Source organism: Glossina fuscipes, unplaced genomic scaffold, assembly GCF_014805625.2.
Source record: "Glossina fuscipes isolate IAEA_lab_2018 unplaced genomic scaffold, Yale_Gfus_2 113, whole genome shotgun sequence".
Taxonomy (NCBI): Eukaryota; Metazoa; Arthropoda; class Insecta; order Diptera; family Glossinidae; genus Glossina; species Glossina fuscipes.
The window spans coordinates 203,629-230,763 of NW_023998456.1; the positions used below are offsets into that span (position 1 = coordinate 203,629).

The following is a 27,135-nucleotide window of genomic DNA, read 5'->3' on the forward strand; positions in this document are numbered from 1 at the left end:
CTGGGAGGTGTTACCAGATCCACCATTGCATCCTCAGATTACCAAATCTTTCGTTTTCTGCAAAATTCTTTATTTGACAAATCTTTCAATTCAGATGACAATGTACATTCATGTATAGAAAATTTTTTTGCTGTGAAAGATCAGAAATTTTTTAAGGAGCATATAACGAAATTGCCTAAAAAGTGGAAACTTATTATTGATATAATAACAAATATGTAACTTAATAAAGTTTACTCCTTAAATAAAAAAAAAAAATGTCATTTCATAGCGAGAAACCGTAAGAAATTTCCAGAGTAACACATTGATTGGGAGCACCAAACAAGTCAAATTCAAAGTCGAAGGAGTATTCTAGTTAATGCTGATGAGTGATGAACAATGGATGTACTAGCAATGTTACCGCATTCAAAAGCAAATTGCTTACTCCGATTTTGAATAAAGCAATGGTCAGAAGGCCCTATACCTTACCTCCTTATTTAAAAAAAAAAAAAAACCAAATACAAATTCTTTTCGAAATCTTACTATCTTTAATAGATTGAGGGAAATTTTGAATACACAATTCGTTCGTTCGTGTTCGTTCCTCGTACAATATGTTATTACGGCATTTGTTTTACTGCCTTTAATACAACATATTATTAAGTTTCCTTTTTTTTCAGTTCTGCATTAAAGACAAATCAACTTAAGTAACATCCTATTATTTCAATAATAATTACTTATACATTTCGCTGCTCACAGACACACAAATGTATTCATAGATATGCAATAATGTATTAACATTATTCACTGCTAAGTCGTATACTTATACACAAACACACAAACATACACACAAAAGCAAATTTAAAAGTTGGTTAACTTTAGCAAAAAATGAATGCTTATACTCTTACAAAAACATTATCCTTTGAACATAAAACAAAATCATTGAAACCGTGAAGAAAGAGAAAGATAAAACATGCTAACCATGCCTGCAACAAATCATGCATACATTGAAAATGCGATCAGATTATTATACATTGGTAACGCCATGACTGCAAAAACATTTCGATATAAATTTCCATTGTAGTAACCCTTACCGCACACATTCACCCGCACTTTTATATTCTACTTCTTTTGCCCCGTCGTACGCTATTTCTCGTTAAAACCAATAAATTTATATTTTTTCGAAGCCAAACGCTGTTACTTTGTTTGCTTGCTGCGATTTTGCTTTTATCCCTTTCCCTACCGTTTAAACCCCAACCCCAACCCCAACCCTACATACATATGTGTATTATTCCTTTTAGTAGAAAATAAATAAGAAAAAGTCGTTTAATAAATTTTATCCTTTTAAGCCATTTTTCTTTGCTTTATTTTCGCTTAACTAAAAGAAAAACGAGCAAAAAAATGAAAATAAAAAATTGGTTGAAGATTTTGCTTAACTTTGTTTCCTTTTTCCTCTTTGTTTGCTTAACAAATAGAACAAGAAACACATATTTCTTTTTCTAATAGAGAATCAAATGAAAAAGAAGAGAATAAAAAAAAAAAAAAAAAAACGCAAAAAGAGAAAGAAAAAGAATTTCATGAAAAAGTAGACACGAAAGCAGTGAAAGTGTTAAATACCGTGAAATATTTACCAAAAGATATTCACCTTTTTCACATATTTTTTATGCAACGCATGAAAGAAACCTTCAACTTTTGCTCTTCGTATGACTTTTATGAAGGAATTCATTTAAATTCGCGTAAAAAGCATATATGAATTGCATAAATTGTTCTAATATTTGTTTAATTACGCCCTGCGTCACGTATGCTACAAGTGTATATTAAATTTGTGCGGATGTATGCCACACCCAAATGCAATTTTCAAAATTCTTTGACAAAAGTCGCTCGATAATAGCAATTCGAAATTTTAAATCGATATGAAAAATTTGGGTCGGCTTGGGTAATGCTGGCGTTCAAGCCCGCTCATAAAATCGTTCGTACGAAAACTCATTCTTTATACGCGTAAGAAGCTCTTAAGGTTTCATTCTGAAAATTGGTTCGCAATAGTAAATTGACGAAGTAATCAACCTGGACTCCGTAGGTTTAGACTTTGGATGCCATCGCATAAAAGGGCTCTATTTCGTCGACCCACCCTAATTAAGCCCTTCAGACAAAGTTTACATTTTTAATATTTTATGATGAAAATTGGTCTACAGGAGCAATTTAGCAAAAAAATTAACGGCAAGAAATTTGGATCACATAGGTTTATTTTTTGGGTCCCAATAGATATAGAGACGATCGTGAAAAGCAAGCCTTTACATGGAGTGAAAGTATATTCTCTAGCTTTTTATGACGAAAGCTGGAAAATAACAAAATTATTAGAAAGTAAATTAAATTTGGATTACGCCATGCGATGTTTCGAGTATTCATGAAACTGCGGGCTTGCATGAAAAGTGTGCCTTCGCATGAAAGCACTGTGTAACTTTTGATGTATTATTACCACAAAACCAAGTGGCGTAGGGTATCCGAACTTAGAATTGCCCGACAATAGAGTTCTTATTTGTTTTGAAATCTCATTATATTAATAAAGGCAGGTGGTGTGGGAAATTTCATAGTGGGCCAAGCCCCATTATAGTGTTTTTGCTTCTTTTTCGAGAAGAATTATTCTCGTGTCGTAGGGAATAGTTCCACAAAGGACAGAGATTTTTGACTAAGGCCATCTTATGATTTTCCTGACTTAAAATTGTCAGTGCACGTCATTAAATTAAAATCCATAGCGTTCTAGTTTGAACAGAGTTGAACAAGACGGTTTTGATTATTGTTATTGACAAAACCAGTTAACTGGTTATGATGCGCGCATACACTCATGTTAGAGCGCTTGGCGTCATAGATCGATTTCAATGACGCACTATGTGCGCGTCATATGAAATAAAAAACTACGCATTGACATGAAAGCTTAAAACTTCAGTAAAATGTAAAACAAATCTCGTTTAGTGCTGTGTTCCTCTTATAACACAAGTACGTCTGCTATAAGTTAAAAAAAAAAATGTAGTAAAATTTTTTGATACAAAAGTAAGGAATTCGGGAGCAGTCCTTGATTACAATATAAACCCTTGCTGGACGAAAGGTAAGGCAAAAGAAGTTATGAGAAGACATTTTGCTCTTGAGCTCCTCTACCTCCTATTTTTTATTTGAACTCCCTCATGTTTTATATAGAAAATCGGGGATATTTCTTTTAGTTACAGCTGTTTATGAATCTTATTAGTTTTTTGAGCAAATAACATTTTTAAAAATTATGTGTTAACTTATCATTTAATACAAATGAAATCTTATTCGTTTCACTCTGACTATTCCGCAAAATTTATTATGCGAACGTGTGTATCTAATTTTAATGACTCGATTCGTGACCTTTTAATAATAAATTACGCACGACTGACGGGTTATTAACCTTTTTTATGACTCATGGGATATTCACAATTGGATTGGAAAGGTAGTCCTATTAACAACGATTTAAGATAGCTTAGAAAACCGATGTTGTTCGCAAATTGGATTGAGAATAAAGTAGTACCGACTGACCTTCCGACACGATCGTCTCTGTTGTAAAACTGTTGGACAAAAGCATTTTAGAAAACGATTTCAGTATGTATATTTATGTATTCAGATAGAAATCGCGACGGCCAGGTCAGTAATCTCGGTTCCAAATTCGAGCGCGATAGTGTTTACTTTGGTCGAAGGTAGAATGAATGCCTAGTCAATCAAGAAATTACCGACTGTCCACACATTCACTAGGCCTTAGCCATCTTCCCCTTCTCTTTCCCTTTCCTCACTTTCTTCTGACCGCCATCGCAAACATTTGCGAGATGAAATGAATCGAGTTCAACGTATGAAAGTCACTCACTTATTTTATTTATTTTTTTCGTATGTATTCTGTTTTATGATTTTCAATCACTTGCTTTGCAACTGCATCATTACCTTTGCATAGAAGTTTTCAGACCTTTCCAGCAATTTGTTGCAGTAGAGCTTACTACATCTCTTTGATCTTTGAGTTTAAAATACATTTGCTTGAGTTATTTCCTTAAAAGTACCCAGGTCTTGGCTTAAGAAATTATAGTACACTTCCATAGCTTTCAGTAAAAAAGTTAACCGATTGACTTTTAAACGCCCTAAACGAAGTCTCCAATTCAGTTTCTGTACCGATCATAAGAACCAAACTTACCGACTGCTGGATTGTTATGTTTCACGCTTCAAACCAGTTCAGCCAAATTGGGCAACATTTCAAAAATTTTTAATTACTTCTTATACATTGGTCAATAATTTCCGGAACAAACATTTTTCCTTTTTAGCAAAATTCGATATTTTTTGCTTGCCGGCGTAGTTTCTTTGATGAATGATAGGATCACCTCTGACACTTTAACGCCGTTTTCATAGAAGATAGATTGGTCAGGATAACAAGATCATAAGATATCTTCTAAGTTTCCGAAATAATTATCTCCGAATGATTTGTAGCAGTTCGAATTCATGCAATTTTGTCGTTGTAGGCTTCGAGTTGCGATAAAGTACATTTGCTCCACTGTGCATGACACCTATGTGGAAAACAGATTTCCAATGCCCAAGTTTTCGCACAGAGCGCGCTGCCTTTAAATACATTCACGGTATTAACTATTGCTGGTAACTATACGTTTTGGTTGTAGGTATTCCCGAATAAGTGTCCTATGAAGATAAAGGAGATTCGTGCAAGCAAGTATATTAACAGGATGGCGAGGCTCTCACAGCGTTTTCAACAACTTGTGTTAGAGTTATTCGGATGCCACACAAGGCGACTCGCCAAGGCGGGAAATTTTTGTGCAATAATCTTTCCAGCCCTTCCAATGTCTACATTTAAAATTGAACCTGCACAAATCCTGTCCTCTTCCACATGTAATCCTTCTTCATCAACGCTTTACTGCACAGGATATAGGAATTTTTTTTAGAGACGAAACCTATGCGCTAGCTCCGGAAATTATTGATCGGTGTGTTATAATACAAATGCATACGCATATTAAGTTTTCCCTCAATGGCTTTAGTTGGCAGGATATGATTGCGGCACGTCAATATTCCTGCCAGAATCCGTCTCTATCCAATTAATATTTGTTTGGATTTCACAAATCATGAAAATTGTTTAACGAAAGCAAATTTAAATCGATTTTGTAGGTCGTGTACGTAAACGGTCATGTCTCGCATTCGATGAATTTTCGCCAAACATGTGCAGACTTTGAAAGAAGTGCAACGCAATGAGGAAATATTCAATAAAATTTTATTATGTTATTAAGCAAAAAATTTTACTTTGCATTCAATCTCTTTAAAATTTGAAATAATTTCTCGATTTCGTTGCCCCTTTAAAAATTCATCATTTTCGTAGTAAGCATTATGTAATTTATACTAATGATGTTTGCATGTACATTAGTGATTACAACAAACATATTACATTTAATTCAATTTAATTAGTAAAACAACAAATTTGAAGTGTGTGTGACAAACAACCCTAAACCAAAACAGGAATATATGTTAAGAATTTATCGAAAGCTCCCCGAGGATATCACATTAGTAGCATGCGTTGCAAAAAAAAAAAGAGAAAAAACAGCAAATACCGTAATGGGGGATACAAGGATAGAAACAAGTATTAATGGTATTAACCACAAAGCGGTCATTAAAGGAAAAATACAACATGACAAACAACAACAACAAATAAGAAAAATATCATAAGTCAAACACCCAAAAACGAATGACTGAATGGAGTATTTTTGAATGAGTAAAGCAAAATTGGGGAGAATTAGGAAAAATAGAAAAGAAAAAACATTTTTGATGAAAGCGTATCTTTTCTTCCATACATAAACGGAAAGGATAGAGTTTAGATGCGTAAATATTCATATATACCGAGACATATATATGTATATTTGGCCATAAGCAGGATTAATGTCTTCTTTAAAAGCCTTCATGTGCGAAGGCGTAAAAGGGAAGCACACGATATGAAATGAAAACGATTTTGTTTTAGGTGTTTGCAGTGAAAGAACACAGAGAAAAACAAGCTTAGAGATAGATGACTTTCTTTTAAAACGAATTTGGTATACTTGCCGTACCATTTTTTTCATCTCACTGTGGGCTTCATCCAAACAAGGGAACAAGGGAGTGGAGAGTGGCCCCTATGTCTTTGGCCTAGTAACAGTTACAGAGAATTGTAGCAAAAAGAAATAGGCAAGGGGTGGCGGGGAGGGGTACGCGCAATCGGCCACGACTTATCTCTCACTATAGCTACGAGCCAATAAGGTCATCAAACCACACTGAGATTTCAATGCGTGAACATCGACTTGGTAGTCACTTGTTTCCTCGACTTTGCGGGAAGGTAGATATTCCCAAAATGAGCAAAGAGGTGTCAAGAAAGTGTCTATCTGTACGATCAGGATTATCAGACAAGATCAAAAAAATTTTTCCTTTACATTGTAAATTTTACCAGCGCAGTTGTTTTTGATGATAATATTGTTTATAGGCTTCTAAATAATAAAAAAAGAGGAACGACCAAGAATAGCAACGACGAAGTACAGTCATCGCACCGCACTGAGATTTGAACCCGGGAACAAGTAGTTGCGACTGTTACGCTTCGGTTGATTAAAAATAGTTTAGATAGACCTTGCCTTTTTCGAAGATGCGGATCGAGTTAAAAATTTGAAAATAAATTCTATCGGGGTATATGCACAATAAAAACGATCACACGTGTCAGTCTTAAATTGTTGTCATCTTGAGAATTTCAATCAAAGAGGCCGAGGAACGCCCAGAATGGTATCTAAATGTCCGAATGGAATGGCTGGCGAATTAGTATTTAAATATATGCATGAATGACTCTGATGTGTACTTCTTGGCCATTCTAAGCAAAATTGTATTATTTAGTATACTTTCGACATCTGGTTACGGGCGGACATAAAAGTAAAAGGAATAGAAAATGTGTTGGTCTTCATCTTCCCCCAACGTACGGTGTTTTATTTATTTATATATAGTTGAATTAGTATTAAAAATGTATGTGGCGTGTTGTGTTGCAATGGTAGTCGTGAGAGATTTAAGCCTTCTTAACGTATTTCTGAAAATTAGATGAGTACAGCTATGGCTTTTGCATACGAAATGCTCGGATTTACTTAGAAAAGTGTTATATTACAAGCGAATATTATTTACATGTGCATGTATGTATGCATGCATGCATACATGCATGCACAACAAGGGGAGTATTTTTGTGCATTGTGTACAGGGCTTGGGAGATCACCGGACCACCGCCCAGCAAGAAGTAACTAAGTAAGCTCAGTCGGCTTACAGCTTAGGTTTATTATGGACGTTAAGCGAAGATGTTTATATGCCGTTATATCCATGTTTATAAACATATCCTGCACACAGGCATATTTCTCTATATATATAAACTACAAATGTAGAAGAATTATAGAAGGCATTCATAAATGAATGAATGAGTTTAGTTTTTGTTTGCTTGTGTTGTTGTTGTTATTGCTTATCCAACTAACACATGCACAACATGAATGTATTTCTTCGAGTTTCGTTTTCTTATTTAATTTTCCCATTCAGACATGTCGTTGCTTAAACTTCTTTTAAAGCAATTTACTTAAATCTTGATTTTGTGCAGAACAACACGTATGTATCTATCTACGATCATGCGATGCCTACATATATGAATCGTATGGACAATCATTACAACATTCGAATAAAGTTAATGGCCAGATGTATCTATGTATGCATGGGGCGTCAATAATTTCAGGCACTTTAGTGACACTTTCGGAAATTGAATTTCTAATGGTCAGTTAGTTACACACTTCAACAACATTTGTTAACATTAAGTTACATTTTATGCACAAACATACGCACATCTAAGCAATGTGCCATTTATTTATTTATGCATTTTAATAGATTTTATTGCTTTCTTCTTTTTTTTTCTTTCTTTCTTTTTTCCTCTCTCTCTCTTTTCCCATTCAACTGATAGATATATACTCACATTATTAACTTTTTCCTGCAGGCGTAATACAGCGGCCTCGAGTTCAATAATCCGACACTCAAGCACATCCTGTTTAAATAAATTCATAGAAAATAAAAACAAAAAAAAACGAAAAAGAAAAAGAAAAAAAAAATTTTTTTCTTTGCAAAATAATTGAAACGCATACACATACAATAGAAAACTAATCATTTACGAATAATAAAGAACATAAATTGTCGCGTGTGTGTGGTGTGAAATAAATAAAGCCAAAGAGTTTTAACTACTGGTTGTAAGGTGAATGAATTTGTAAATGATTATGTGAAACCAACGCATACCGTTATGTCTCTAATTTTATATGGATATTTACTATTACATAGCGGAAAAGTGCATCAATGATTAATGTGGTGTTTGAGGTTATGTTCTACACTACGCAAAATTTTTTCTTTTTAATTAATAAAGCAAACAAGTAAGAAAGTTATAAATGCCTTGGGAGCATATCTTCAATAAATAAACTTAATCTAAAAGTCAAGAAGTGAGAGATCAGATTTAGAGGTCGACTCGGAACACATTTACAAAATGATACAACATCAAATGTTTGCCACAGATAGATAATGAATATAAGAAAAGTATAGATACACCGCGTGACAGTCTAGAACATTCAAAGTTTGTCCAATTTTTTCATAAATAAAAAAAAAATATTGCCATCATCAACTTTTGCCACTGATCGGTTGTTGTAATTTGCTAAAACAAACAAGTTCTTGTTCTTAAAAAGGGAGGAGTTATTAGTCTACACTGCATCATGGACGTGTCCGCCGATAAGTTTAGAGCAACTTGCCTACAACAACATCCAATGTTTCCGTTCAATTTGAGGTCATTATAATTCTAGCTTGGACTTTGTTTACCACTGACGTGGTATAAACGGACAGACGGACATGCTTGAATCGATTCAGAGTTCAATGCTGAATGCTTTACGGGCTCTCTGAAATTAACTTGCGGGTGTTGAAAATATTTAGACAACATGAATGTACATCCAACCTTTCGGTAATGAGTGTAGAAACCCTAACAGTATTAAGGGAGATAAGAAAATACTTTTTCAATTTGAAGCATATTCGAACTAAATCATGAACACCGAGCATCGAGCACTTTGTTCGATTGCTTTTGCCTTTAATGTGTGAACAGAATTTACTTTTTTTGTTAGAAGTCAATGACTTCAAATATTCCGATAAGACATTCGTTGTCAGAGGTTCTTGAAATTATCGGCCAAGTAAACTTATCATGTGATAAATCGACATCGTCATATCTATGTCTATGTGGTATAATCCAAACTGTGGAAGAGTTCACTAAAATCAGTTTACCGCGCTCGTTATTCCCAGTAAAAACGGATCTCGTTTCGCATTTTCAAAAGCATTAGAACCGATGATGCCATTGAGCTAAAAATCACTCCAGACAGTCACTTTTGTGGAATATACAGAGATCACTCGTGACTATTTTGTAGATTAACCTCACAATGAATAGAAAAGTTTCTCACTGAAGTACAGTTTATTCACTGAATCGCTGAGAGCAAAGGTTGAGCATTATCTGAGAAAATGATTAGATGAGTGCAGGCGAAGTAAAAAAAAATAAAATTAAGTCTTACACACTGATTTTTACACACTGGTCATGTCTATTCTGCCACTCCATTGTAGAATTGCAAAGAGAGACGAAGAGAGTAAAAAAGAACTCATACCACTTCTGTTGAAGAACTCTTACGTAATAAAGTAGGTCAGCAGAATTAAAAATGTAACTTTGAAATATATTTTACGCTGCTGTTCACGCTTGCAAAGAGATGTGAGGAAACCTACTTTGCGTGATGGGTTTCAAAAATTCTGTGTATCAAATTTAATGCATTGCGGACAACGAGAAAAGCTAAAAAAAGTAGAAGCAAGTTCTAAGGAAAGAAGAAAGGAAGGAGGAAGCAGACTTGGGAAGTCACAAAACTATTCTGCTTCTTTTTTGGCTGTTGTTGGTTGGGTCGATTCGGTTGGTTTTCTATGCGACCGTTCTACTTGTGGACACAATATTAAAAGGAGCACAAAGCAGCATACATAGATTGTCTTCATGAAAAGGTGCTGAAGAAATTGGTTTACAAAGGTTTTCTCTGTTTGTAAACGTGAACAAGTGTTTGTAGGGACCTTAAACAACCCACTGTGGTTGGCCAGGGGCCACCACTAAATGCCCTACACCACCCTGCAATCGTTACTAATTGTTACTATTAAGTGATTGCAAGTATTTTGCATCAGCGCTATCTATTGGTGAAAATGATTAACAACAGTTGTATTTGATGATCTCGACGTGTCTCTACCAAACGTAAGAGCTTTCCATTTAATATTATTGAGCTACAAAGTGCATGCAGTGCATGCTAACCATAGAATCGCCAACGTTCCAGTTTTATTGTTTGCCAAACAAAAACACAAGAATGTTTTGTGGTGTGGTGACAATGCCAAGCGTAAAAAGACGAGGATTAGTCCATGACAGCCATCCAGCAGAATAGTCAAGGTCGTCAAGTTGCACTGTATACATCGTGGGATCAGTAAGGTGCAATGCATTATGAGTTGCTAAAACTGACTCAAACTGTTTCCGCAGATGTCTACCGATGTCAATTGAACGGCCACATTTTCCAATAGTTGTCAAGGATACAATGTTGTAGCTTGAATGGGAAGTTCTGCCGCACCCGGCGTGCTCACCAGACATAGCCTCTTCCCATTGTCACTTGTTCAGATCGACGCAAGATGGCTTGGCTGGCACGGCATAACCACGTTGCCAGGAAGATGAGAAGAAATTGTAGAAAATTATGGAAAATATTTTGATTTTGATTTATATATATAATGTAGGAATTTTTCTCAATAAATGCCTTTTTCAAATGAAAAAATGATCAAAACACGTACAAGCATCTATCCAGTATATAGTCCGATTGGAGCCATTTTCATGAACGATAGTTTTTGGGTCAAAACATGTCGGGGTACAAAATTTCATTAAACTGTCTTATGGCACCGATCTGGCAGTTGAACGCAGAAAAGAAGAATGACACATGGACAGACATGTTTAAATTGCATCCGAAACTGATTCGGGATTGTTCGATTTAACAAAAGGTGGGTCTACCTTAACTCTCTGGGTGTTGCATACAATCGCACCAACTTAATATATGCTTGTAGCGTAACAGGCGTAGAGTACAGTAGTTTAAAAAGCTGTTCCTTTCAGTTTTCGTTAGAAATGTCCAAAAAAGAATTTTCTTTTCCTTCATGGAAATTCAGTACAGCGAAGCGACACTTTTAAACATTCGCCAAAAAAGTTTTTCCATACATAGGTCTTAAAAAAGTTTCCAAAATGTATTTTATAAAAGCTTACTTTAATTAGAAAAATAATTTTTTTTCAATTTTTTTTTTTTTCACAAATTTTCTAACTTGTCCTTAGATCTTGAAAAAAAAAAAAAAAAAAAAAATATTTTTAAAAACTTTGTATATTTTTTTTTTGTTTTTGTCATTTACATAGAAAACCTTCTAGACAGTTGCAAACAAAAGTCGCGTATATTTTTTTTTTTTTTTTTTTCAAGTAACACTAAAATTTCTAAAAATGTTTTACAATAGAAAGTTGATGCTCGCATACAATTAAAAGAGTAAAAGTTAGCAGATGCTGGAGAGTGAGAAGAGTGTGGAGGAAAACGATATAATGGAGTAAATTATGTGGCGTTCAATGAACTTTAGCTAACGACAAACACAACATTGTTTGATGTTATGTCGGCGGCGTCAATTGACGGCAATCTGAGACTAAATAACAAACGAACGAAGGCATGAATTCAACTACTTTTCTATGCGTACAATTTCTTTAGAACCCGACAAGAATAGCAGGGATTTTTTTTTCTTTTTTTTTTTATTCAGTTTAGGTCGATTACGTAAACTCCTATCACTTGTTATTGTATTATGATAAAATCCTTGTAGCCTTGTAGCCGCAAACATTCAAGCTTAGTTCAAGTGTGGACCTCTAGTGTTCATTAGGTAAAACATGATCTGATTGCCTTCGATATTTGTTTCAGCGTTTGTTTTTTTCACGGACACACACACGCACATTGATCCTAACCGTCGTCACGTAATTTTAAACCTTAAGTGCATGTACCACTTCTCACGCCTGGTTCATCTGATCTGGTTTGGCATTCGTAAAAATCTTAGCTCTGCAGTCTTGATAATAAGACGCATATATGCGTACTCCACGAACCTCACATGAAATGGCAAACTTCATACGTGTTTTAACTACTCCTATAAGAACTACGCAAAAAATTTTCAGAGACGTAAAACGTGGCGGCGGCACTCATACTTTGTTTAGTAAAATAATAAACACACGAATGCAATGTCTTTTAGCTAACTGAGAGAGGAGTAAGTAAGAATAAATAAAATACACACTAACACAATACACACTAACATTAAAATATCGTTAAAAAGCTGTACAAGTGGGTATATATTTTTGTTGTTGTTATTGTTGCTGCTGCTGCTCGATTCTTGTTTAAGTCAAACAAAAATATCCCAACATTTGTAAGAAGAAAATAAAAAAAAAAACAATTTTTCAACTATGTTCACATGTTTGGCCGAAAGTTTGCATGAACGATGTACGTACATTAAGTTTTTGTTGTCGTTGGTTTTCCACTGTCAACTATGGCGGCAATGGCAGTAGCAACAGTAGCAACAGCACCAAACAGCAGCAACACAGTAACAACAAAGGCGAATGCATAAGAATTTAGTTGAGAGCTTCTCGCAGTTAGTTGTTCTTACTTGCTTTAGCCGTTTTCGAGACAACAACAACAACAATACAAACAATGGAATCTATTCAAGCGTAAAGCTTACTTCTCCTATCCTTTTCTTTCGCAAAGTATTTTGCTCTCATAGTTAGTATTGTTTTTTGTTTTTTTTTTGTTTTTTTTTTTGTTTATCGTTCTTTTCTAAACAGGATGTTGGCCTTACTTACATATGTCTAATAAATGTAACCAATTCTTTCTGGAAATGGTTTAAAAGTACTTTATTACGCGGTGTATCTGCTATACAATGACCTTTTTAGCTTTTGCTGGTGATTGTCGAAAATTGTCCTCAGAACACTACGACACTAAAAATCTATCTGCGGGACAAAATTTTTGATACCAAAAAAAGCTATTAAAAAAAGTCGATTTTATAACATGGAAGGTTGACAATGGCGGCCAGGAAAACAAAATTCTTAGGCGATATCACATACGTAAACTTTTCTGGTCGTATAGTATACTTTCTGGTCGTATAGTATACTTTCTGGTCGTATAGTATACTTTTCTGGTGGTATAGTATACTTTCTGGTCGTATATTTTTGACAGCTTCAATGATACTAGGTATGACCCGACAGTAAATTTACCTTTTTCTTAACACCTGTCTGTTGCTCACGCTTAACAGAAAGTGAATACGTGTTGTATATGCTAAGCTACATACATGATGCATTTGCAGCTGTTTAAGACACTTAAGCGTCTTCAAGCAACGATATAATGTACTTATGCACTGTCAATAACTCCTGGAACTGACTAATCTCGTCGGTAAGAAGGAATTCATAGTATTTTTAGAAAGTACTGTGCCTCCAACCATACCGGTCACAGTTCCTTGCCCTTTTGGCCGTTTATTTGTGAGTTTGGACAATGGTTTGAGTGACTGCGCCTTTGTTGTGGTAAAAATTCTACGTTTATGCGTTAATTAAATTGCTTTTGAATAGGAAAAGGTCCTGTTCAAAAAATTAATGTCAGCTTCAAGAGTGTTATGGTAACACTTCTATGTCAAAAACAGTAATTCGTTGCCGATTTGTTGATTTTAAGCGAAGCGTGCGCGCTCAAGTGATGCGATTACACCGGAAACTATCAAAAAAATCTTGAAAATTGTTCGCGAAAGACGAGTCAGGTTGTGAAGCATGCCTGATATTGTAAAGTTTTCCCGAAAAGCAGTTTATTCATTATTTTACTTGAACATGGAACTTGGAGATGAGAAAAGTGTTTTTCAAATTGGTATCGCGGTTCCTCACAGTACTCTAAGTTGAGGGATACCAATACAAAATTGCGCGAATTGAACTTTGAATCGCTTTCCCACATACCACGTCTTGGCGTCGACTGTTATCTGCTTCCAAATCGCAAAAGTGTGCTTCAAGAAAAAGACTGCAATCAAGCGAGGAAATCATTGTGGAAACTGAAGGACCTTGAGAAATCGTTCTATGAAAATAGCATTAGAATTTTAGAATACGTTAGGTTAATTATATAACCATTAGATGGGGTTTTATTTATAACTAAAGTCGTATTTTGCAGACAAAATGCTTCCTTACTTAGTCCCTATGATACCTGAACAGGAGGAAAGAGCTGCGTTAAATAATGAGAAAACCAAAAATTATTTTAAAGATCTTGGAGTCATTGCGATCATCAACCTTCAGGTATACTGCGTTGATGACTAAAGTCGAGCTTTGCAAAAAATTTTGGAAATTTGATGATTGCTTTGTAAAAGGCGGCAGGGGCATTAAGATCCACATATGCCTTCAAATAATTACTTGAAGAGTAACTTATCTGAAAAGAGGGCAGCATGGCAGGACGAAAAATTTCTTTTAAGCGGTAACGACAGCTTGAGAAAGGGATTTTGTTTCAACTATCTTTTGCTTTTTTAAAGGATGGAAAGGTGATACCATAATAATACTATTGGAGAAGATTGCTAAACGTACCTTAGTTGATAGAAAAAATAAAAAATGTCACCACTTTAGCGATTTTCAAGAGAGTGAGAGAGGGTAAGCGGCTCTAGAGCAAGCAGTGTAACTGATCGAGATTTGGATTTAAAAGGAAAAACATTTAATCTGTTTAATTACATCTAGAGAAACACGTACGACTTTTTCAAATTATTGATATTTGAGTGATTAGCGAGGGTTCAGATGAAAGGTTCAACTTTCGAACAAAACCCTTCTTATTTCTCTACTGTAACTAAATCAAATTAAAACAATGAAAATTGTTTCAGTTATGTTGCTTTCTCTTCTCAAAAATTGTTTTTCGAGAACAACGCACTTAAATATCTGAAGTGCTCGTATATTGCCCAACAATTATGTTCGAAAAATCAAACTTTTTTGAAAATTTAAAATTTTTCTAGGCCCCCGATTGCTTTTTAATATTATTTTTGATCATTCAACAAATCATTTAGGCTAATAAAAAAAAACAAAGAATGTTTTTCCGAAAAATTTACAGTGGTCTCTTGAACACACTTGAAAATGCACTACGCGTACGGCAGGCGACAATTTCTTGCGCTTGCCATTTCAAGCTCAAAAATTCTGCATAAGGAAGCAAATATCTTCAGATGTTGTGTGTTGGCTTTTAAGGGTTAGGGAGGCAAATATATATGCCTTGCTTTTTATTCGGGACACACCCCCTTTCCTGTTTCTAGATGTGATATACCTGGTACTCATGGAAATCCATCGAATGGACGGGTAACTTGTGTGAGTCGTGGCAGCCATAAGGATAAAGAGGAAGCTGAACTTTGGCATAAACATTTCCTAATCCATTAGGAATATTTGGTTAAGAAATGGGCGAGAGCGGTCCACATACATGCACACAATGTAGAAGAAACTACGAAAAACCGCAAGAAACGCCGATAATTTTTTCAGATTTTCCTTTCATTCTTTGTTTTCACGATTGGGACGATCCACAAAACTTACTCGCCAAATTGACGGGTTTCAGTAAAAATAGGTCCGTAAATTGAACTAAGAGAATTGAATTAAGAGAAAAGTTGAAGACTTTTAAATGCGCATTGATAGGGACGATCGGTGCGGTGCGTGTTGGATTAAAATGACCAATAACTTGGGGAGTGTCCCATATTCGTCTAACATGGTGACGGATAAAGGAAAGAGATAGGAAGCCGTAGATCGCAGCCTAGTGGGTATGTGCCCAATCGGCGACAGTTATTTCCTTATCGACTGAGAGTTGATTAAAGTAAAGTCTACCGCTCGCCTACTCAAGCAGATATAAGACTTAAAGGCGAACCCTTGTGTCCGGTGTACTTTAAATCGTTTGCGAAACATATTTTCGCTTAAAGTTGCGGTTATCTTACTGCAGCGCTACAGCGCTTTAAGGGTTAGACGGTGCTACTGGGAGACATCTTCTTAAATCGAGAGCTCTTCCTCTCCGTTTATTTGAAGAGCAGATATGCTTTCAAGGAAAGCAGCTTAGTTCTGCTCCAACTGCTCCTGTTTTAGATGTTTTGATGCCCACTCTTAGTCGTAAGTCCATTTAATCACACTTTTATTTGTTCTTAAACATGATGAAATTTTCTTCCACCTTCTGATGAACAAATTTTCAAAAATTAGGACTTGTAGCTCTTACATACTAATCAGTAGGTCAACATTCTCATGGCTGCGGCAAACAATCGCATGATTGTTACACGTTGCATGGAAGCGTGAGGATTTCTTCTACTTTTTTTTTCACGTTTACGCTTAATAAGTGATTTTCAATAAGAATAAATTTGCCACTTGATGGTTGTCATTGAGATGTAAGCCACTTCACTAAAAGGGCCGATATTCATTCAAGATCAAAAGTAGTTGCCGATATGTTCCTGCACATTCACACATTCACGTGCGAATGGTTAGTTGGGGGTAAGAGTTATGTATCTTTTATGTAATTCTTATTCTGCTATCATTACCTTGCCCGTAAATATTCGAATGAATGAATGAATGAACGAATGAATGAATGAATGAATGAAAAAGGCAACAGAAAAGAAAAATCAGCAAAAACAACAACAATTGGTAGAGTAAATATTAAAGAAAAAAATCTTGAAAAAAAAAATTTTTTCAGACATAAATATACTCAAACGAGATTTAATTTCAACGGAAAGAAGGCAAACGTATTATAGATGAATGCAGGCATTAATCCTCGCGTGTGTGTATGTAAGTTAATGCACTTGTCATATGCTTTTCTTTTGTTTTTTACGTTTTATTTTCTTTTTTCTTATATAGGTGTGTGAGTGTGTGTGTTTATATGCACGTATATATATATATTTTTTTTTTTTTCTTGTAATTTTTTTACAAGTTTTCAGCTTTAGTAACAAATTCTCAATTACGTGAGTGTTATTTTAACAAAGAGTTTGTGTAGGCATCCATGGGACTATGTTTGCACCAAGTATGCCTTTGTCCCATTGATGATAGCTTTGTACGTAATTTTATCCGCCGTTGTTATGTACAGGACAGAGATACAGATAGGGAGAGAGAAAGAAAGAGAGAGAGAGAGAGCGAGCGAGCGAGTTGGAATTACAAAGAAGGTAAAAGAAAAATGCATTTTAAAAATCAAGTATTTTTACAAGAAAAAAAATTCTATATATTTTTTTTTTCATTTTAACAAGTGTTTCGGAAAAAATGGTATAAAATTAAAGAAGAAATATAATGAACTGAATTAAATTTGCTCGTCATTTGTTAGTCCAGTTCAGTAGGAAATTAAATGAGGTTTTCTTATTCACAGAAGAATATTGATTTTCTCTTTGTATTCCTATCAATATTGGAAATGATTGTTATTGGCGGCTCTTTTGTTTAAGCTAAAGTTAAATATACTTTTTCCATATGTTGACATGTTTAAGATGACAATCATTTTATAGAAAATTCCTGTTTGCTAGGAACCGACAAAAGTTACGAAACATGAAACATGTCTAGGATTTCTGATAAATACACACACATATATAAAGAAGGAAGAAAAGTGAAGAAAAAAAAAAAAAAAAAGAAGGAAAAAGACAAAGAAAAAGCACTAAGAACGAACGAAACGTGAAGTTATTCTATTTTGCCCATCAAACTGTTCAAAGAGTTTATTATTTAAGACCTGACATGGTGACAGTAAAACTAAAATTTAATATTTATTACGTTTAAACAACTAACGAAGAAGTTGTTTAAAATGTTAATGTTAAGTGCTTGCATTGCTATTGCATTGCAAGTATATTTTATTGCAACGAAGAAATCAAAGCCAATTTATGTTACTTTAAAACGTGATGTCTTCATATATACAGACATATACATAGATATATATTAATGAAAATAATGTCCGATATATGTCAAGCACGAGCAGTCTCCATCTTCATATCAAGCGATACTTTCTTCTTTTGTCGCCGTTGATCTGCTAAATTGGAGTGAAAATGTTGTTCACCGTACAGATGTTCATTTATCACATAACAGTTTGCAGCAAATGTATTAAGAGATTTTTCCATTTAGAGTAAGTTTCATTTAAGCATAATTATCTATGACCTTTTTCTGTTTTCTTTCTAATGAAAGCATGATGCCTTAGGCATAATGCCGAATTACAGTCGGAAATCTCTGAACGGAGGACGCCTCTTTTAAAAACGAGCCTCTACGTGCAACGTCCTGCAAGTGTTGCTTCTCTTTTTTTTAAAAAAAAAAAAGCAAAAGCAATTAAGAGCATTATAAAGGGTCGCAGTTCACCATCAGAGATCTTACATCGCCTTACAGTTATTCACATACAGGTGTTGCCAAATAAGACGTTACATGGAAAGTGATCGAAAAAGTAGTCCGATTCGAACCATTTTTAGTACTGTTATGAGCGGTTCTAACGCAATAAAACCATTGCAGCGGAATACTATTAACGACAGCTAATAATATTGGTCTGAGTATTAGAGACAAAAAAGGCTCCAAGCGTGCGTGAAAGTGTTCGATAACCTATTTCTGATTGAAATTGCTCTTGAATTGCTGCTAAGCGGTAGTGTTTTAAAATTCTGACTAGGTGTAAAAAATTCGCCCAGCCTTCCATACCATTTCATGCCATTCTTAAAAGTAATAGGCCTTTGTATGGCAAAAACTTTTTCAAATTATTAATTATGCTAAATTTGGATCATATAAGTCTATGTGCTACAGCTTACAATGTAAAAAGAATTTCACGGAAGGTAAGCTTCTATATGGTAACAAGGACTAATTTTTATTATGACGAAGAAAAGTGAATAAGATCTTTGACAAGAAATCAGTTTTGCTAAGTTTGACTTATGTTTCGGCTCCCATCCTACATAATGGTGGGGAAGTAGCATGCTCTCTTGCCTAATGGAAAAAACTTTGCTTAAGAATCACATTAGTATACGGTATCTAATGGATGGGCTTTCCCGAAAATAATGTATTGCCCTTTGTGTAAGATAAGTAATTTTTTAATTTCATTTAATATATAAGACTATCACCATAGAAAATTTGTATTAATAATTGTGGCTGTCAGTGTTGTTTAACAAAATGTTAAAAATAACAAAAAATGACGAGGCCTGACAGAAAAATTTCAGTCAGATGATTGAACCTTGTATCGTATAGATCCGTTTGCCGTTGTAAAGCCATTTAGTTCGGTAACAATGGAGCGGTTAATCTTTTTGTCCAGCAGACACTCAATAGCCGGTTACACTTAAGAAATTCAGGTGCAAAAATATTAATGAAGACAGAACAGTGGACGAAACTTTCTTACTTGATGGGCTGATCTTAAGTCTTCGCGCACTCTGCACTCTGTGCTGGCAATGTGGTCGACAGAAGAAATTGGTTTAACTGCGTAAAACTATGTTCGCAAAATTTCACATAAAGTGATTGCCGGTGACGGAAAATTCTGGGCAAAATCTTAACGACAAGACTAAGGCTAGGAACGTGAACATTATTGCACAAAATAAAAAAAAAAAAAGAAAAAAAAAACATCGAACCGAGATTATAGAGGAACGAGAAACGCCTACTCTAATAGCATGTATTGTAGGAGAGTTTTAGAAAAGAGAAGTCGACAGGGAAGAAATGACGACACATTAGTATGAGAAGTGCTTAGTCGCACAAAGACTTTGTCTCATGCATCATTATTCTCACTTGCCAAAATAGTTATAAAATCGAAAAGCATCGAAAGCCCAAAAGTATGCTTTCTTACCCCACAATATCTACAGAAGCGGAATGTGTTATGCCGTGAAGAGGAGAAATACTTTGCTTTTTATCAAATTAATAGAATTAGAGAGAAAGTCTTTCAAAAGAATGATATTTTCTTCACAACTATTTAAAAATTTACGAACTACAAAATATGCAAGAAACGATATAAATATTTCTTTACAAGATAAGAGTGATTGCAAGGAGAGTGAAGGGGATTTTACATCATCAACATGCTAGAATGAATGAACAAAAGCTACACAAACTGCAGGCTTATTAAAGCAATTTTTGATTTGAATCAGAACATAAGAGATTCTTTTGCCAAGTTTTGAAAGCATTTCATTTTCATAAGCATTTAAATGTAAATAATTCAAAGTATATTTTATGGGGCATAAAACTATGCTATATACGAGACGGAGTATACCTTAACCATATTGTGTGAGAGGATAGAATTGAGGGAATTAAGAAAGTACTCTACTGTATTATAAGCACTTACGCGCAAGTACTTTATTATGTTATAATGGCTAATATGTATATAGGGTATATGTATATATACGTATGTGTACAAATGATAGAACATTAAACCATTTCTAAATGTAATATATTATGTATTAGATATATACATATGTATATGATTATGTATATATATATATATATATATATATATATATATGTAAAAATGGTTATGTGTGTATATATTAATGAAAAGTTTTTTAAATCTTTTTAATAGATAAACTCACCTTATCCTTATTGCTATCGGCAACGTTTTGTAATGTTGGCAATGATGGTGGTGATGGTTGTGTAGGTTGCAATGTTGTTGTGTTTGTAGTGGTTGTGATGGTGGTGGCGGCGGCGGTAGCGGCTGATAAAGCAGATTGATGTACTAGTTGTATTTTACCTTGAGAAATTTTTATATAATTGGTGGGCGGTATAAAATTATGTAAATCATCTTTATCATCATCCTCGCACTCTTTGATGTCAAGTTGTCTGCAACAAAGAGAAGAAAGACATTTACAATTAAAATGCAAGAAAAACTGTGACGACTTTTAAGTTTTTAAGTCCTGTTTATAGACAAACTTTCGATTATGAATTTATTTTAATCTACCTGCAATGCATGCGCCTATGTATGTATGTATATGTATGTATGTGTGCGTTCACTTGAAATCATTGAATTAGTGTCAAATAGAATTCAATATTTTTTTTTATTTTTTTTCTTATTTTCAAATTTGAAAATTCGATTAAAATGTCAAATGTTGAAAAATTAATCTTTAAGACACTTGTTAAAATATCTGTGTAAATATATATATATATATATATATAAGAGTAAGATAATGTAACTAATGCTTTGCGTATTAGCATTCATATGAAAATATTTGGGTAGAGTTTTAATACATTTTATGATTTTTTTCGATCTGTTTTGCGATTTAAGAAAACTGATTTTATTAAAACTTTAATTTCTGTTCGCTATACCTACAGCGCGTGCATGTTAAGCTTGTCAATGCTTATGTGCGTCGAATATCATAGTAAGCTGCAAGAAATTCTACAAGTTGTGAATAAATATTCAGTTTGTTGTTGGAATTCTCAAAATATATGCAATTATATGCTTGTCTGTCTGTAGGCGCACGGGAGAGAGAAAATGTCACAATCCAGTTATTATGCTTGATGTAAGAAGTTCATGATCAAATCTATTCTTTTTACTTCTCTCAGCTCATATGTATTAGGTGTAAAGTTGCAACTTGGATATCTTATGCGTAGATATCTAACGCATCCTTCTACGAGCTTTTACATGAACATCTTCGCGATAACCTCAAAAAAATGCGCGTCAAACATATCTTTCACTTTTGGCAATCGTTCCATCCGAATATGTACTCGTGATAAATAATAGTTATCCTCAAGGTTTAGGTTAACCTAGAAATCGCATATACGAAGGGATTAGACTCACCACTGCCAAGTCTGGGTTTGAATCTCATGATTGTAGACTATATCTTGTAGTAGCTTTGTACACAGCTACTTGCTGACAGTGTAAGCCTAAAAATATTATAAAACCGGCTTACTTTGCGCTGGGAACTGTTTACTTTAAACCTTGCCCTTACTCCTGATCGTTGGCGTCAGTTTAACCTATAGACTTGATAGTTCGCTTGATAGTGCTTTATATCTTTGCTGTCTCTTCTAACCGAAGGTATTCGCTATTAGACTTAACATACGTGCGCTTGTTGGCATTTTATGCATAAGACTGTTATAAGTACAGTTTACTTTGAACAGAAAATTGTTTATTTGAATTGTTTACTTAGAAGTTTACCGCCGCTTCTGACCAATATTCGTCACTATAATGTCAAAGTTTGAAGTTTTTAATCTTAAAATGTGTTGCTTACTCCATTAGGAGCGTACTGCAGCGCCTTGAATTTCGCTGATTTGTGGATATTTTACAATCGAGATAAGAAACATGGCAGTTGTACAGCTCGTTTAGGGTTCTTGCTAAGCCTGCTAAAGCAGGCAGTGACAAAGTACAAGCGTAAGAGTTCAGAGCTGATTAGAAATTGGGCCGAAAAACTCCTTGAAATATTGGCTTATGTTAATCTTAATTCGATCTAACAGCCGTATGCGGGCGTTATGAACGGTCACTAGTAATATGACTGGAAAATGACATGATTTCCTCTCATAGTTCTTGTGATTTTGCATCTCATCTGAAAGAACTCTTCAATATTAATTTCGTTATAAAACAATTTGCGAGTTATCGGTTATGTAAACGAGTTTTAAAACATGACGTTTAAATTTCTTCTATTTTTTCTTCGGGCTCTGTCAAAGAGCTTAACCGGTTGTCTTGCTTTTTAGGTTACAACTCAATATTAAGTGCGTAAAAACCAAATAGGATTTCATTAATTTAAAAGACTCGCGAAAATCTTTTTTCATCGGTACGAGCACAGTGTAGGAGTTTGCAACAAATAAAATTTTCTTTAAATTTTTTCGCCAGCAAGATACGCTTATAATCAAATAGATATTTCTGCATAGAACTTTATTATTATCAAAAGTCGAGCTACGTTGATATGTTATTGAGTTAAGCTCTGTCGAAGATCATACAAGCGCAAGGTCTTGAAACGGAAACCATCCCCTTAGCTTGTGTTAAGACATTGTTGCCTGAATGGTATAAAAAATAATGATCCCACGCTTACATAGCACATTGTGCTTGTTTGTACTGTAGAATATAAATATGGTTTGCCTCTTATGCGTGCAACACGGTGACGGTCTTTGAAAATGTGTGGAAAGACGACGAGATAGGAAGTGAATGCAGCCGCAGTAGGCGCATGCCCAACAGGTAACGTTTGTGTGCATTCACTGACTGAGTACTTACTAAAGCTACGACCGTAAAACGTATTATACCGCACTGAGATTTGAAATCTACAAACACTGACTTGATAGCGATTCTTATCTATTCATGCTACCCGGCTACCCATGCGAATGTTGCATATTTTTAGGAAATTTATCGTTTGAATGTACTTTGCTTAATTGTGGAGCATAAGTAAGTAGACAAAAATTCGTTTTAAAACAAATATAATTTTTTGATTGCCTTTTTTTATTTGAGTTGTTAATGTTTTACCATAATAATCACAATAATACGATAAATTAACGCCTAAGTAGATTTGACTATAATTTGGGAGAAAAAAATTTTGCAAAAGAAAAAAAAAAAAAAAAAATCAGAAAGAAAAAACAAAATACGAACTGGAAAAAGCTAGCAAGCAGCTGGTCTACTAAAAATGTTCAAACGGTACGTGCTATATGTTTATCTGTCCGTCTGTCTGTCTGCAAACCTCAAACACATTTAAAGTGTTACAACTTTTGACATTTTCAGATTTTTGTGGTTGTACGCTTGGTTGGCTTGGTTGTCATTCGTACGCTATACTGCAGAATATTTTACTTTTTTGTTTTTTTTGAACCATACATATATTGTTGAGTTAATATATTTTGCTATGTATGTAATCAATTGCATTATGTTAAAATAGCTAAACAAGACTTTATGTCTAGCGAGTGTTTCTTTTTTTCCGGTTTTTTTTTTCTTTTTTTTTTTTTCTACTACTAATCTGTCGGTTTGTCGTTAAGTCTGTTCATTTATTACTCGATGTCCGCCTGTTTGTCTGCCATGTTTATCTCAGCTAACATAGAATCTGAAAATATTGCATATACACAAGTATGTTTATACTTGCATTTGTGTTTTTATATTTGTGTTTGTGTGTGTGTGTGTGTGTATATTTGTGTTATAAACCATCGTAGAGTAGAATCTATTTTATTAATTTTCTTTTTTTTTTTTTTTTTGGTGTGTTTATGTTTTGTTGCAATTTGAAATGTTTGACAGCAAGTGGGCCGAAGCAAATAACAAAATTTTACATTACATTAACATATATATATATATATATATGTATATAAACACTTCTATGTATACACAAAAACAAACATATACATGTACAAGTGTCAAAATACTGGTCTATTAACGATTCCAGCAGACTTTTTTTTTTTTGTTTATACGCATCCATGCAGTGCTTATATATATATATATATATATGTTATGTATGCATAAATACATCTATTTGTATCTGTGCTGTTTACTGTTATTGTTATTGTACAAAACTTATTGACATTGCGTTTAAAATGTCATGCATTGTTATATGTGTACATATATCTACACACATCTGTGCAAATACATGTATTATTATTATTGTTTAATTTCGAAACATTGATATTCCGTTAATTAAATCGGTTAACTCGCTTTCTCATGCAGAAGTTACAAAAAAAAAAAAAAAAAAAAAATGGTTGCTTTTGTGTTCTTCTGTTTTGAATTTACGATTTGCGAAAAATAGAATTTTATTATTATTGGGTTATTTGTAGGGTTTCTACTATTTTTTGGAATTCATCGACTTGTCAGGCACATCCTAGAATTTCTTTTAAAGATAATGTTTTTAAATAGGCCAGAAACTTCCCCTTCTAGAATAATGTTTTTAAAAACTTAGGTTATGTTTACATAGCTAGAGCAAGAACGTAATCGAGAATAGAAGACTCGGGAGTCGATGTTTACGGGTTCGAATTTCTATAATGCAGACCATGCTTTTTAGTAGCTATTTCTAATACACAGTTAATTAGACTTGTAGCCTACTTAGTACTTAGTACTCTAAAACTAAAAAATAAGGAAATTCGTATCTCGCACTCCATGTAGCGTCCCATGCTTTTGTTTTTTTTTTCAACGCACAATAACATGTGTGTAAAAACTTCCAATGTTTTTTACCAAAATTGAAAACGATATCTCCATTGCTGCGATCAGGGGAATGTCAACGACACATAAAACGCAGATATGCAGACGAGCAGCAGCATGGCTTACTCGATTCAGAATTTCACGTTGATCAAGAATATATGCACTTGAAGCATCCTTTTTGGTGTTGCGATGTTCTGATCTATGTTCTTCTCTACGTCGATGTAAGTTCAAGCCTAAGACTTCAGTTCGCTTATTAGTAAATATATCTAAAATTAAACCTCTTCATAAAATGTGTATTATTATACCACGATATGACCCACAGTTACATAATCAAGGTAGGGACTCGCACCTTCGACAGGAAGACCCAATTGACGACAAAATATGCGAGAGAAATGCGTTGAGGAACTGTGCATAACCTTTGATGAGACACGCACTGATCCGCTTTGGTTTGGTACTCCGACATGTCCCAGACCAATGACGAAAGAGCTACGAATATAGTGCAGATCTGAGCACTAAACGAAGTTTTTTTTTTTATTTGTTTTATAGTACGTCAAGTTGGGTAATGCTTGAAATCTCAAGAAACTCTACGGAAAGCTGTCCAATTTTAATAATCCTCCGTAGAAGATCAGCAATGGTTCCCAAGCCACTAATAGGCCGATTTTAAAATTATACGAAATATTAATAAAATTGCATATATATTTTCGGAGAAAGCGCTTCCCAGCCATCTACTCGTAAAGTTAAGAAATTTATTAAGAAATTTATTTTAAAGATTGTTAATTGTGGGCATGTGTCAGATGCTCGTTCAGAACTTATCTTTTAGACCACTTTAGAAATCGATCCTACAAGTTTTAGATCGCTATCTTTTCGGTTTTCACTTAGAGTTATTTACGCGTACTGGTTGTATGTCTGTAAGCTTATTGCGTGATATTTTGAATTGATTAAGCGATGTCTGTCCGTCCGTCCATGTCTGTGTGTCCGCGTGGTTTTTGTTGTTGGCACTCCCTTGATCGCAAACATCAAGATATCGACTTTTAATTTGGTAGAAACATTGGAAGTTTTTGCACGCAGGGCCAAATTGGTCGAAGCAGAATCCCGCAGTGGAGCATAAACTGAACGCAACTCCGCTTTTCTTAACAAAAATTTGTTGGTTTTAGCTCGTTACTCAGAAACGATAAAAGTTAGACGGCGAAAATTTTCCACGTTTACTTTATGGAACACTCTTCTGTTTACATGCGAAAACGGAAAAAGTTCGTCATGCCCAAGCAAAATTACAAGCGATTAAATTTTATTTTCTTCAGTTTTTTTACGGTTCTATGCTCATTTATCAAAAAGAGAACGAGACAGAATGCTTAAAACTATTTTGTACATTCCTCAAATGAAGACATACTGTCTGCCTTAAATGGGTTAATTCTAAAATGAATATGGAAGACACCGCGATTAATTTTTTCTTAAGAATACCAGTGATAAGGGAATCAAAGAGTAGAGTGTGAAAAGTAGAGTGCCAAAAGTAGGGTGCGAAAAGTATAGAGATTCGATTACCGCCGAATATAATCTTTTCCCTTGTTTTATTCTGAGCTTTCGATAGATGGGCGGGCAAGTAAGATCTGGCACTGTTTGAGAAGATATGTAATCCGGAAGGTATTCTTATGTTACAAACGAAAAGATAAATTTAACATGAACGATCCTTCGATAGCATATATAATTGGCATATTCTTCCATTGACTTAAAATGCAGCCTGATTATAATAATGTAGTCAGTCCGTACCGCGACCTAACAGATTTATTGTATTTCGCTTTAGGATTCGTATGAATTCCGGAGCCATCTTCGGTTTGGAGCACCATGCGGCGTCCGGGAATGTGAAATGTCCGCCAAACATCTGATAAGTGACAGTACCGATGGCCACGTAATCGCTCGGATATGATGGGACGTTTCTATCGTCACTTCGCAGAGTTTACAGAATCTGCGTCGCAGATTCCCATGTATTCCAGGTGATGCTTGAGGGAATCGTCACCCATGTAGAAGCCAGCTATGA

The 27,135-nt window shown here is 34.5% G+C and overlaps 1 protein-coding gene across 7 annotated transcripts in view; it reads right to left on the bottom strand.

Annotated features, from left to right (window-relative positions):
* Positions 1 to 27,135, bottom strand: part of LOC119639736 (probable WRKY transcription factor protein 1) — a 158,061-nt gene that overhangs the window by 34,050 nt on the left and 96,876 nt on the right. For 6 of the 7 annotated variants that reach the window (XM_038037360.1, XM_038037359.1, XM_038037361.1 and 3 more), the window contains 2 exons: positions 20,605 to 20,851; positions 7,973 to 8,041 (listed from right to left, as the gene is read on the bottom strand). In XM_038037360.1, coding sequence (XP_037893288.1) covers positions 7,973 to 8,041; positions 20,605 to 20,851 — 316 coding nt within the window. The remainder of the gene's footprint in view (positions 1 to 7,972; positions 8,042 to 20,604; positions 20,852 to 27,135) is intronic. The other variant, XM_038037364.1, reaches the window with a different exon arrangement.